This window comes from Miniopterus natalensis, chromosome X (genome assembly GCF_054644295.1).
Source record: "Miniopterus natalensis isolate mMinNat1 chromosome X, mMinNat1.hap1, whole genome shotgun sequence".
In the NCBI taxonomy this organism is placed as follows: Eukaryota; Metazoa; Chordata; class Mammalia; order Chiroptera; family Miniopteridae; genus Miniopterus; species Miniopterus natalensis.
Window position 1 is genome coordinate 21,105,749 of NC_142103.1, and position 14,065 is coordinate 21,119,813.

Here is a 14,065-nt window from a genome sequence, read left to right on the forward strand (position 1 = left end):
ACTGCAGGGCCTGATCCTCAGGCTTCAATGGAGGTATCTGTTTAAGTTAGCAAGGACATGCTGCAGACATAGTAATTGCTATGGGATATCTTCCTCCCACTCTCAGTAAATACTTGTCAGAAGTCATTATCCTAGGTCATTTTAACTTGGCTGTAAGACAAGCAGAAACCTGAAGTAGGTTGTTGGCAAAGAGGACAATAAACTGGAATTAGTAGGGCTTGGCCAAAAACACACACCTGTCTGAAGGGCTAGTCCTCAAAGAAGTGGACTAACAGTTCCAGGCAGTGTTCAAAAAAAGGCCATAACCGTCGGTTTGTCAATAGCCAAGAGATCCAGTATATTGGGCAAGCAGAAGTCTTTAAATGACAACAAAATACATAGCTGTATGGAAGGGTGGCAGAGCTGTGTTTCCATGAAGGTTGATTTGTGTTGAAGCTGGGCTGTAGTCAACAGGTGGAGAGGGAGCCAACCTCTAGTAGGATAGTCTTAGTAGGAAATATGAAAATGCAATTAGGACTTCAGTCCAGCGTCCCAAACCAATGGGGAATGAGGGTGAGGGTAAAAGGCTTGGGCCCAATCTTAGGCACAGAAGACACAAACCAGATCTCACCCATTGGTGGGGATTAGGTTCCTAATGCACTGCCAGGGTTGTTTTCATTGGCAAAGGCTGGGCAGAGTTTTGCCTGCATGGTGTCAGTACTCTTGTCTTGAGAATTAGTACCAACTGCAGAAAGTACCTGTGAATTGTTTTCATCATTGTTGGGTTAGGTTTGGTGATGGGTCACCAAATAAACAAGATCTGGTTATTTAAATTTCCAGGACATAAGTTCATGAATGTGTAAAGTGGTATCACAGTTATCCATCTGTATTTTAAATGTTAGTGCAGGATATAAATCAGTAAGCCTGGAGGTCAGAGGGATATAAATTGACAAAGTGACCTGCCTGTGCTCTTCTTACTGGTGAACTGGGTTATTTATCCTTGCTGGAGCTCGAGATCGTTTCGCAAGGCAATCTCTTGTAAAGTGACCAGCCTGGCTGCAGTAGAGGCACAACTGAGTTTCTTGCTGGCGGGCTCGTTTGGCTGGAGTGAGAGGTGGCTGGCTTCCTCGCAGCTGTATAAGCTCTTCCTTGGATGATGGACATGTGGCGCTGGAGAGGGTTTGGTAGTGGATCATGGGAGACAACACTGGGAGTCTGGCCTCTGACTGTAAGAGCTCTGGCCTGTTGTTATGTTTCCTGTCCAACTGAATACACTGAGTGATCAGGTCTGGGAGGTTGTCCACCATATCTGTGCCACTCACTTCATCCTGAATGGGTTCAGCTAGTCCCTCTTGGAAGTGATCACTCTCATTGGTTTCATTACAGCTCAGATTTTGAGCAAGAAGCTGAAAAGTAGTAGCATCCTGCTGGGAAGAGTTGTTCCCTTTGTCAACCTTAGCATTCACCGGAGGGTTTATTTCCTGTTTTTTGGACTCACCAAATGACCGCTGGAGCTCAAGAACAAAGTTCTCATATTGCTTCAACAGAGCACTCTCGTCAGACCTAGATACCATCCCACAACTTTCCATCTGCTGACACAGGTAGTCAGAAAAGAGCTTTACTTGGGCATCATGTACAGGATTGGTGATCTTGAGAGCTGTCAAGTAGTTAGCTACCTGAGCAAGAAACCCTGAGAGACTGGCAGGGTCACCATGAAAGTGGGAGAGATTCGTAAGTGAACAGAGTAAAGGCATCATTGGGGTGACCAGAGCAGGCATGACTTGTTCCCTCAGAGTGGTGTTCTCCTTGGTCAGATGCTGTAGTTGTTGCTGAAGAACCAGATTCTCTGCCCAAAGGGAGGAATGTTCTACCTGCAATGTAGGTGATGATTCTGTATGCTCCTCCATTATATCTTCTGGAACTAAGTAGAATTGAGTACCAGTCCTGGAGACCAGTGGTCAGACAGTGAGTTTACTTTCTGACCAGAGAGACAGTGTCATGAGCAAGTGGCCAAATCTGTTAGCTATGAAGTCACAAGGGGATGCTGAAGCTGAGTTGTTGTCCACTACTGAATGTTGCCTCTTCTTCATGGAGAATGCTGATGTTCTGCACATTCAGAAGAAATAAATTACCTTAGGACACATAGAGGATTTTGAATTAAGAAAATAAATATAAAAGTTACAGTAGATTTCTCTCCCTGCTCCCCTTCCTTATAATATAGGGGGAATTTGCCCTCAAACTAAGCCTTTGGTTCTAAACTATTTTTTTATCAGAGAATGAAAGAATTTTATAATCCATAGTGGTCTTAGAGATCATCCACCCCAAATTCATAATTTCACAGATGAGAAAACAGAGACCCAGAGAGGTAAAAATGTTTGCCCAAGGTAACACAGCTAGTTAATATTAGTGCTAGTATACTCATCGGGACTGCTGTCCAAAACAGCAATTCCTTCAGGACCACAGATATACTCATTTGCATACACTACTTGGGCATGGTGATAGTTCATGCCCTTGCTACTCAAAATATGATACGGGAACCAGCAGAGTTGGCATCACCAGGGAGGATGTTAGATATGCAGACTCAGGTCCCACTTCAGACTTATTGAATCAGTATTCCCCTTTAACAGGATTCCCCAGGTGATCCGAATATGCACTGAAGTTTGAAAGAGCTGCTCTAGAGAACATTTAGCTTGAATTGCAATAATCACTGGTTGGACTTGACCCTCAGTGCCCTAATTCCAGCCTTCACTGCTGTGGGGATCTGATTGCTGTAGTGGTAGTTAATTCATTTTTTTCTGGTTTTCTAGTTCCTGTCTGAGGTCACATTTGGTTGCTATAGAGATGATTAAGACATCACAGGCAAGATGAAGAGGTGAGGTTGAGAATCTAGGAAACAAGAACAGAATATCTTAAAGTATAGAAATCAAAATGTTCTGCAGCCCTCCCTGCACTGATAACAAAAATAAAGCAACCAGTAAAAGTTAAAAACAAACCCCAAACATATGGTATATCAGTTTAACTATTCTGCTGTGTAATTCCTCTCATTGCCTTTCCTTGTGTAGCATAGCATTCAAATGTATTTAAATTGGCCATTGGTTGGCAAAACTGTGCATCATTGAATTTAAGACTTGATTCCCTAGGTTTTATTTAATGGTATTTCCTCTCTAGATCTATGAAAGAAGTTATTGGAAGAATTAAGTAGTCTAAGATTGGGGGCCGAAACATACCCAAATACTAGCATTAATCAGTTAAATGACTTTGAAGAACTCATTTGAGTTTCGATTTCCTATTTTATCTAATGAGCTTCACTATCTTGTCTACCGTTGTATCAGTAAGGTAATAGATAAGTGTTCTGAGTGGCCAAAAAAAAAAAAAAGAGACATTTGCTTCCAAGATTGACAGCTGAACAATGCCAATGGTGAGGCTTTACACTTATTGCATATTGTCAAATTAGTGAGATACTGTCATATCATCCTTTCTTTCTTCCTTTTCATATATCACCCTTCTCAAGTCTCATTTACCTTTCAGACATCTTCTACTTTCCAGGTGCCCATCCATGAATTTATTCCTGCCAATCCAACCAAGTGTCAACTGATGTTGAGATGTGAATTAGTTAATGAGGGTTAATGATTGGCCTTTCTAAGGGCATTCACTTTTTCTTCAAACTGTAATGTGTACAAGAATAAATTTGATTTTGATCCCTAGAAATTCTGATTCAGTAGGTCTGGGTTGGATGCCAGGAATCTGTATTTAACAAGATGCCCAGCAGATTTTTGATGCTGGTGGTCCCTGTGAGAAAAGCCATGCAAATGAACTTCAAGGAATAAAGCTATATTAGTAGCATAGTGGAGAAGTAGAGATGGAGAGGGGACATATTTGAAGGTAGCAGGTTGTTCCTTAAATTATATAGCATAGGTGGTAGGCTATTGTACTTTCACAACTGTTCATCTCTCCCAGGCAGTAGAGTGCAAAAGTTCAGCGGGCAGGTTCTAGAGTCAGGCTGGCCTGAATCCAAATCCTGGCCTGACCAAACGTTGTGTGACTCTGGGCAAGTGATTTAACCTCTCTGAGAAGCAATTCCCCAACTTTAAAATGATGATCATTTTAATACCTGTCCTACAGTGACCTGAGGATTAAATGAGGTGAAAATAACACAATTTCATGCAGATGCCAAGTACTCCATAAATGTTAGCTATTATTATTCGGGGTCCACAGTCTGTTATCTGACTGACTTTTAGAATTTAATTTTTTGTTTTGGAATTTAGAAAGGTAACACAGAGTATGTACTATTTCTTACATAACACCCCCAGTGGTGTCTGGGAAAACATCCCATAATTAAGTCATTAATATTTCTCCATGAAAAAAATTTGGAATATTTATACTAAAAGAGATAAAGACTAAGTTCATGTCAGTTCAGGTCAGGTTTTGCTGCTAAATGAATCTTGGCACCGAATTAATGAAAGAAACAATAGCTTTCATTTTACAGAAATGTTTGATTTCAGAATTGAAGATAAGGTATTGTGGACCTCTACCAAAAACTTTTTTTTTTATTTTTAATTTTTTTAGTTGCAAGGGTGTAATTGTAATTTTTCCCTCTCTGTCCCTGCCTTCAGCCCTTTCCTTCCACCCTCAGAAGTTCCAGAATCTCTACAGAGGTATCCTGTTTCTTTGCAGAATTATGTATTCAAGGTGGCAGAACATTTACTTTTTCTAATCATGTAGCACTAGTGAAGCACTAACTAAAATTATAAGCTTTAGCCCAAATGCAAACCATAGAATGGCACTGTTGTCAATGGCAATTGCTTAATCTCTCAAAGAAAATCTAATTTGTCTTATCATAGGAAATTGCTCTCCTTTTGGAGGTCAAGGGCCTTCTATTGGATTATCCCAGCAGATCCTGGGGCAGAGCATGCCAGTCTGGAGGAGTTCCAGACTACAGGCTTGGGGAGATAAAGCGGAGAAAGAGCTGGAACCTCAAATGCACAGGCTTGGACAATCAGATTAGTGAGCTTGGACCGAGTCTGACACAAAACTGCATATGTTTAAGCATTTACTTAATCGATATGGGTTTCAACTATAAAAACAATAGTACAAAAATAGGTTTATTAAACTATTGCAGGACATTTTGGGGTTTGTGTTCAGTTTGACTCTAAGCCAGGCTTAACAGTATCCCAGGATATAAAACTAATTCACCCTGGAGTCCCCTGAGATCCCATTTGGAGAAGGGCCTGCAGTACCCTGCTACTTTTAAGAGAGCTTTGTGACCTTGCACTGCTTTATGTTCAAGCTGTTCTGCATAACTCATTGCAGAAGAAGCTTTGATTTAGGTTTATGCAACTACCCAGAACATTTGCATTCTTACTCTCGAGTGCCAGACCTTCTAATGAATGCAATGGCCACGGAAACTAAACTAAGATATAACCCTCAAGATACCATTTGGACTTGTGTGGAGACGTGTGTGATTCTAGATCTGCTACCATCTAGACTGACAACCTCGGGCAGGTCACTTCTCTCTCTGGGTCAGTATCTGGATCTATACAATGAAGTGACTGTGTTTCTCAAATTTTATCACACATAAAAAATTCTGATTCAGGTGGCTTAGAAGGAGACCCAGGAATCTGAGTTTTTATGGGCACCAGTATGATTCTGTGGTAAGAGATCTTCAGATTTTATCATAGGAATATTGGGTGACTTACTACACAGAACTCCAACATTTGTAAAAGGTTTTCAAATTTCAAGGTACATTTAATCCCCTGGGAGTTTAATATGCAGATTCTGGGGCCTCACCCCTAGACAGTGTGATTCAATGGGTTTGAAATGAGATAAAATAATCTCCATTTTAATTAAACTCTGCAGATGACGCTGACGCAAATGTTTCCCTGACAACACTTTAGAGAAACTCTAGGTTGAGTACAGTCATCCCTTAGTATCCTTAGGGGATCAGTCCCAGCACCCACTGAGGATAAGAAAACCCACGGATGCTCAAGCCTCATAAAAAAAGGTGTATTACATATAGGCTACAGCAGGGTATGCCTATACATCATTTCATTCGCCTGGATTCAACATAGTGCTTGGCACACGGCAAATTCAAATTTTGCTTTTTGGAAATTTCTGGGATTAAAAATATATATACATTTTTATCCTCAATTTATTGAATTTGTGGATGCAAAACCTGCAGATATGGAGGGTGGATTGTACTCTCAAAAAAACCTTTCTGCTTCAGCACTATCTATATTTTTGAAAGTAGAAAATATTTGGCTCCAAAAGTGGCCCCTAAAGTGTGTAATATGTGGATTGCTTCTTTCAAGGCTCTCATTAAAGCTGTATGGCCATCTCAAAACAGTGGGCTAGTGTAGGCCTGGCTCAGGCATCTGAAGTATAGCTGGCTTGGGGGCAAGAGAGAGTGTAACAATTGAGCTGACCCTGCTCTCAGGACTCAGTGGTGCCTGCTGGGAGTTATGCACTGTTTTTCTCTTCTCTGCCTGTGAATGAGGTAGAAAATCTATCTCCATGTCTCCATTATCAGAGGTAGAGCAGCCCAGGTGGTGTAAATTTGACCATTTCTGTGACTCAGACCTCATATCTTTCTTTAAGCTTCAGCCTTCTTTCTGGTTCAGCTGGACCCATGGCCTAGCTGTTTATAAAGTTAAATGTGTCATGAACACTCTCTACAAGTATTCCATCATGGTTTCCCAATTTTCCTTTCTAATGTGTATAACTCTTTTAAGGAGCCACACTTGCTGCATCAGCCTTCTTGTTCCATGGGCTTATTTAACATTCTTCCTAAGGTCCTGTTTCTCAGTCTTCTTCACCTATGTTGTCTCTTTTGTCTGTTGTCTCTGCTGGAAGCCATATCACATACCTGGATAGTTCTGCTCAGTCACTGGCCAGAATCATGACCAATAACATTGTCCTTGCAGTACATGACCCATTCATACCATTCTTGTCTCTCAATCCAGCAAAGAAGAAGACCCAGATACACCCCATTGACTCTTTGCTGTACTTGCCAACTTGATTCAGGCCCTGAGTGGTATCAACGTTATACGTGGCTTGTAAAATTAAGAGTTCAGTGAAAGTAGCCATGTTCTGGAGGTTTGTTAACTTCTGAAGATCAAGCGTGCTGTTACTTACAGCTCACAAAGAATGTTAGGGTATATAGCAGATAACCTTTGTAGCAGAATTGGGTCTAAGTCTCATTTCAAATCTGTGAGAGCTGAAGACATGGTGGGTCTTCGACACACTGTAAATGCAGACATTTTCATTTGTATTCAATTAGAAAAGACAAATGGTAAGATTTCATTTTTTATCGCCAAATAATATTCCATTGTATATAAGTAGCACATCTCTATCCAATCGTCATCTATCTATGGACACTTTGTTTGCTTCCATATTTTATCTATTGTAAATAATGCTGCAGTGAATATAGGGATGCATACATCTTTTCAAATTAGTGTTTTAGATTTCTTCAGATTAATACCTAGAAGGGGGTTTGGGGGTCATGTGGTAGTTCTATTTCATGGATGGACCTAGAGGGTATTATATTGAGTGAAATAAGTCAAACGGAGAAAGGTAAATTCCATATGATTTCACTTATATGTGGAATCTATAGAAGAAAACAAACAAAACAGAAACAAACTCATAGATAAAGAGAACAAACTCATGTTTGCCAGATGGAAGGGAGGTTGGGGTTGGGTGAAAAAGGTGAAAGGGTTAAGAAGTATAAATTGGCAGTTACAAAATAGTCACAGGGTGTGAAGTATAGCATAGGCAATGTAGTCAATATTATTTAATAATTGTGTGTCATGTCGGGGTTACTAGACTTATAGGGGCGATACTTTGTAAGTTATACAAATATACAAATGTCTAATCACTATGCTGTACACCTGAAACTAGTATAATATTGAATGTCAACTGTAATACATAATAAATAACCAAATTAAAAATGGAGAGAAAAACTTCTGTTTTCATTCAGTAATACCAGAAATTTTATGGGTCTTTGGGGTGATAATACTTGTGATTTCTTGGGTACCTAATTTATGCCAGTTTACATACTCTGGTACTGGCTGCTTAGAGCTATATTTAAAAACATTCTAGGCCTATGGTTGGCCTCACTGGTAGAATGTTGTGAAGGATTGTCAATGTCTGCCATGGGCTCTGGAGAAATAAATGCAACATGCTAAGCATGCATTTTCTAGCTCTCTGCCAGACCACATAATCTACACAGCAGTCTTTTGAAGTAGGTATCATGATTTGCATTTTACACATAAGGAAACGAAGCTCCTACCTTCACTTCCAAACATGTAATCATTCCCACTCCTGCTTTCAATCTCTTTTCCCTCACCTAAAAGCCATTTATTTCTCTTCCATTGCCCATCTCAAGTTCAGCCTTCTTGATGCAGCCTTCTCTGACTACTCAGACCCTTAATGACTTCTCCATTCCCTTGGCTGTGGAAGAACATATGAGGCTCCCTCCAGGAGGAAACCTCTTTCCTTTGAACTCCCATAATACCTTGCACATGGCAGGTCCTCTGGGCTTTATATAAATCTGTGTTGATGGATACACTAAAATGACAAGTGCTAGGGGAAGGATAAGCAAACAAACAAACAAACAAAAAACCCCTCAAACAAAAAAACAAAAACCCTTACTAGTAGTCTGAGGTTAAAACTGTGATAAAAAAAATAAGACCTGGAATCCAACCATAAAAATCTTGTCAAAATGCGAGGAAGCTGAGTAAGCAAGCTGGGGAATGGAGTCTCAGCAGTAGTCTGGGCTTGAAGGAAGGGCGAGCAGGCAGAGGTATTATCAGTTTTTGGCTTTTTATTCCCCTATCTTCCCTCCTTCCTTAAGCTCCATAAGTTCAATGATTTTTTGTTGTTGTTGTGATCCAAAATAAATGATGAGGTCTGATCAAGATTTCTATACTACTTCTAGGTTCAAGAAAGCAGTCTGGGAGAGTGTTTTTCATAACTGAATATGCACCTTGCCATGTTTTACAAGAATAATGAGATGATATATTTTAAATTGGGACATCCCAATAAAGCTGAGCTATCATAAACCTATGTAATCACCATCTAATCAATACGTGAAGATATTAAAAGAGCAACTGAAAAGAAATGATTAGGTTCCCATCCCCATGGAGCTTCACTGTCTATGTGTATAGTGATTTAAATATATCAAAAACCACTTTAATATTTATTATTCAATTCAATCTTGACCCAAATTTTGCCATTTTTCAGGTCATGCATTTTTCAATGCTTCAGAACCAAGGCATTGAGATATTAAGTCAAGTCAAGGTACAAGAGGGAAGTTTGATACATGCATGACTGTCTCTGAAGGACTCCCGTGTGGAACACTTATTCTCAGAGACAAGGAAGGAGCTATCAAAAGATGCATTTGAGAGTGTAGGGTGGAGATGGAATAAATATATCCATGAAGTAAGTTATGAGTTCCACATCATTGGAAGAATATAAACAGATTAAGGATTATCACCTGGTGAAGAGTTAGAGTGGGGACCCTAGGAATCAGATAAAGGGGAGGTATCCAAGATGATCAAAGCTATAGATTCTATAACTTCCTTGAGAATGCAGCTAAACTATGAGCTATGACACTGTTAGTTGTATGCAATCTAGAATCTGATCCTCAGATCCACAGCCAACCTGAATCTTACCCATTTTGCCCATCTACCTCACCACTCCTATTCCTGGAGGAAACTCAGTGGTGAATATACAGTAGGCCTTGTTGACGAATTTGAGGGCTTAGCTTGGTTTCTTTGACCATTCTCAATATCCCCATCATTTGAGGCAGTACATATTGTTTCAAGTAAACAACTAGGGAAAGAATGGAAAAATTCTGATTTGCAGATCTCAAATAGTCATAAAATGAGCCTTTTAAGTTTGGAATGAAAGGTCTCCTCCTGCATTTGTGCTCCCTGCCATCTCTTTCATCTTTAACTCATTAAGTGCAATTCACTTAGTGCTGAACACCACTAAACTGACAGTGCCTAGCCCACATAGATTTAAACTTTTTTTGCATTGCCAGGTCCCTACCATGAGCAGGCAACCTGTGGCCCTGCTCAAGGTAGAGAAACTTAATATAAGAAACTTAGTATATATCATGTTTTTCAATTACAAGAAGCCTCCCTAACAGCCACAGATTAGAAAAAAGTTTGAATTTTAGAAATAAAGAATTTGAGGCTCAAGAAATAGAAAATTATTTGGGTCATGTTTATGATTCTCTTTGCTAAGTTCCAGTCTGAAGCCCTTTCCAGTTTGCCTTTCTTTCCCCTCCCCACTTTGACTATGATTGAATGAGCAATACAGGGATTATAGAGTATGGTGCAGAAGCAAACTTTTGTCAATCATTGATAACATCCCACACATATACAGAGCATTTTATGTGATCTAAGTATTCTCCTACTGTTTCATTTATCATTTTGATAGACTATGAAGTAGGCAAGGCATGTATTCAACACTTCAACAGCTAAAGTAAGAGTTGTCTGAAGACATACAACTATTTAGTATTAGATCAAGGACTAGAATCCTCAACTCTTGTTTCTAACAATACTATGTCGTCAAAGAAGTTTGAAGCTGTGGGAAAATCATGGCTTTGGGGTTAGATAGAATTTAGATTAAAACCCCAATCTGAATTCAAAGCCAAAGCTGTGAGACCTTGGGCAAATTACTTCTCTGAGCCTTATATTTCACATCTGTAAAATATGTATGGCAATGTAGCTATGATGAATTGAGATACTGTATATAAATTTCCTGGCATCCAATAGACATCAATAATGGAAGCCACCGATAGTATCATATTTTCTGCAGATGTTGGAAGGTTATCATCACACATCCTTGTTCCAAGCTCCAGTTTCCATCTAGAGATTCTAGAGAAAGTGATTCTATCCAAGTCTCTTAATGTGGAGCAAGTGGCTTAAAACTAAGTGACTTAGTATATAACCTGCCTTAGTGTTTCTCCTTTGTAACACTAATGTCACTTGTAAATGATTATTACATGCCTGTTTTCCCTACTAAACTGTAAGCTAATCAAGATAGGAATCATCCAATTTCATTTCTGTATCGCCAGGGCCTAGCACACTTCCTTACACATAAAGGTGCTTGGTAATTCTTTGTTGAACTTATAATATCTGCCTATGGCCTCCATGGTTAGAACTAGATACTAGCAAAAGTGGTCTTACTGTTACCCACTTCCTATATATCTCTTCTATTATTATTCTTCCCTAATGTGAGTGAAAAACCCAGCCCTGTTTCAGTGCATTTCAGCATGTTTTTGCATTACAGATGCCTGAGTTAACTAGATAGAAATATAGACAAAGACTTATGGCAGTGGGACCAGTGGTCTAGAAGCAGACATCCCAACCCTGGGTTTCACTAACATTAGCCAGAGCAATGAGAAGCCTTAGAGACACTTGCAAATGTATTTTGCTTGGATGAATGGATCATTTAGTTTGAGTCTACTCTTTTCTTAGAAGAGTTTCAGATTAGCCCAGACCCTAGGTCAAGACAATCATTTAGCAGACTTGTGACAAAAACAAATGCAAATAATCCAGACAAGAGTTGTTTAAAGATACATATTTTCAACCACTCTTAAGTAAAAACAGAAGAATTACTTATGTGTGGTGCCCTAAGCATAATCAGGCCATAAATTTGGGCTGTAGGGCAGATTCTGGGAAATGTTAAAAGACAAAGTGAGAAGGGGTGGGATTCTCTAGCATCTCAAGCTACAGCAGCAACCTTAATTCTGAGCTCTTTTTGCTAGAGTACTCTCTTTTCTTTGGCTGATATTCCCCAACTCCTTGATGCTGAGACAGATAGGGGTGGTAGAGCTTTAACCTCTGCTAGCTGAGAGCTGTGTAACCTCAGGCAAGTTAATATTTTGAGCTTAATATTCTTTATCATAAAATAGGGCCAATAATATTCACTGCGGAGGACTGTTCAATTATTCATGTAATAAATCTTTGTAGGCCATTATAGGCCAGGCACTGTATGGAGAACTAGAAAATAGTATCAAGCCCTTATGAAGCATGAGCATTCACAAATTATTGATGCAATGTATGCAAACTGCTTAAGTTTATTTTTTATTGTTGACAGTATTACAGATATCCCCTTTTCCTTCCAGGTCCCCCCTCCACCCAGCCCCCACTCCACCCCACCCCACCCCAGGCCTTCAACACACAATTGTCTATACCCATGGGCTATAAATATATGCATATAAGTTCCTTGGTTAATCTCTTCCTGTCCCCCACCCCTCTCCCCTCTGAGATCCATGCATCCATACCTCTGGACTTCTTTTTTTCATGTTTATTTTGTTCATTAGATTCCACATATAAGTGAGATTGTGTGATATTTGTCTTTTCTGTTGGGCTTATTCACTTAGCATAATGGTCTCCAGGTCCATCCATGCTGTTGCAAAGGGTAACAGATCCTTCTTTTCTACAGCTGCATAGTATTTCTTTGTGTAAATGATACATCTGATAAGGAATTAATTTCCAAAATATATAAAGTATTCATACAAATCAACAAAAGGAAGACAAACAATCCAATTTAAAAATGGGCAAAGGACCTGAATAGACACCTCTCTAAAAAGGACATACAGATGGCCAAGAGACATATGAAAAAATGCTCAACCTCACTAATCATCAGAGAGATGCAAATTAAAACTACAGTGAGGTACCACCTCACACCTGCCAGAATGGCTACCATCAATAAATCAATAAACAACAAGTGCTGGCGAGGATGTGGAGAAAGGGGAACACTAGTATAGTGCTAGCGGGAATGCAGACTGGTACAGCCATTATGGAAAACAGTATGGAGTTTCCTCAAAAAATTAAAAATGAAAGTGCCATTTGACCCAGTTATTCCACTTCTGGGAATATATCCTAAGAATCCTGAAACACCAATCAGAAAGAATATATGCACCCCCATGTTCATATCAGTGTTATTCACAATAGCTAAGATCTGGAAACAACTCAAGTACCCATCAATAGATGAGTTTATAAAAAAATCTGTGGTACATTTACACAATGAAATATTATGGTGCTGGTAGTTATTATTTTATATTTTTCCCCATAGCAAATATTTTAATTTTATTTTTCAATTACAGTTTACATTTGATATTATTTTGTATTAGTTTCACATGTGCAGCATAGTGATTAGATAATCAAAGTTTCCAAAGTGTTTTCCACCTAGTTTTTTTTAATATACATTTTTTATTGTTGACAATATTACAGATGTCCCACATTTCTCCCCTACTTTTTGCCCCCCTCCACCCAGCCCCTGCTCCACCCCAGGCTTTCACCACACTATTGTCTGTGACCATGGGCTATGCATATATTTTAATAGCCTGAGATATAAGGATGTGGTGATTAGGAGCCCAGGCTCTGGAGTCAGACCTGAGTTGTAGCACTAGCAGAGAGTATTAGGTCCACATATTAGTCATAAAAACTTGGGCAAGTTTTTAACTTCACACACCTTAATTTCCTCACCTTTAAAATAACAAATAATAATCATAACTGTTTTTATAAGATTGGGAAGGTCAAGTAAGAGTGAATGTGGAAGTTCCAGCTAGTCTTCTCCCCTTTAAGGGCTAATGACTCAGGACTAAAACAGGTCTAGTTGGATCAAAAATAAAAGGCCTTGCCAGGCTGGGCATGGCTCAGCGGTTGAACATCGACCTAGGATCCAGGAGATCGGGGTTTGACTCCTGGTCAGGGCACATGCCCGGGTTGCGGGCTAGGCAGCCGATCAATGACTCTCATCATTGATGTTTCTATCTCTCTCCCCCCCTCCTTTCCTCTCTCTGAAATCAATAAAGATATGTTTAAAAAAATAAAAGGCCTTTAAAAAAAAGTGAGTCTTGAGCTGCTTGAAAAAAGAAAAGTAAATGGAAGAACTATAGTTAGAGGACCAATAACTCCTATGACATTTGAGGTACAGATATGTCAGGGAAGTAATGATAAGTGACAAGCAAATAGCTCCCTTCTTCACATCCATCACAGGTGGAAATATGTTGTCATTGTATTTATGGCCTTTATTTACAGTAGACACAAAATGGCCCCTTCGAAAATCCCTT

The 14,065-nt window shown here is 39.4% G+C and overlaps 1 protein-coding gene across 1 annotated transcript; it reads right to left on the reverse strand.

Annotated features, from left to right (window-relative positions):
• Positions 1-953: 953 nt before the first annotated feature.
• On the reverse strand, positions 954-1,886 carry RTL4 (retrotransposon Gag like 4). The gene has a single exon (XM_016198634.2). It carries the CDS (start codon positions 1,884-1,886, stop codon positions 954-956), a length of 933 nt encoding a protein of 310 aa, XP_016054120.1.
• Positions 1,887-14,065: the final 12,179 nt, after the last annotated feature.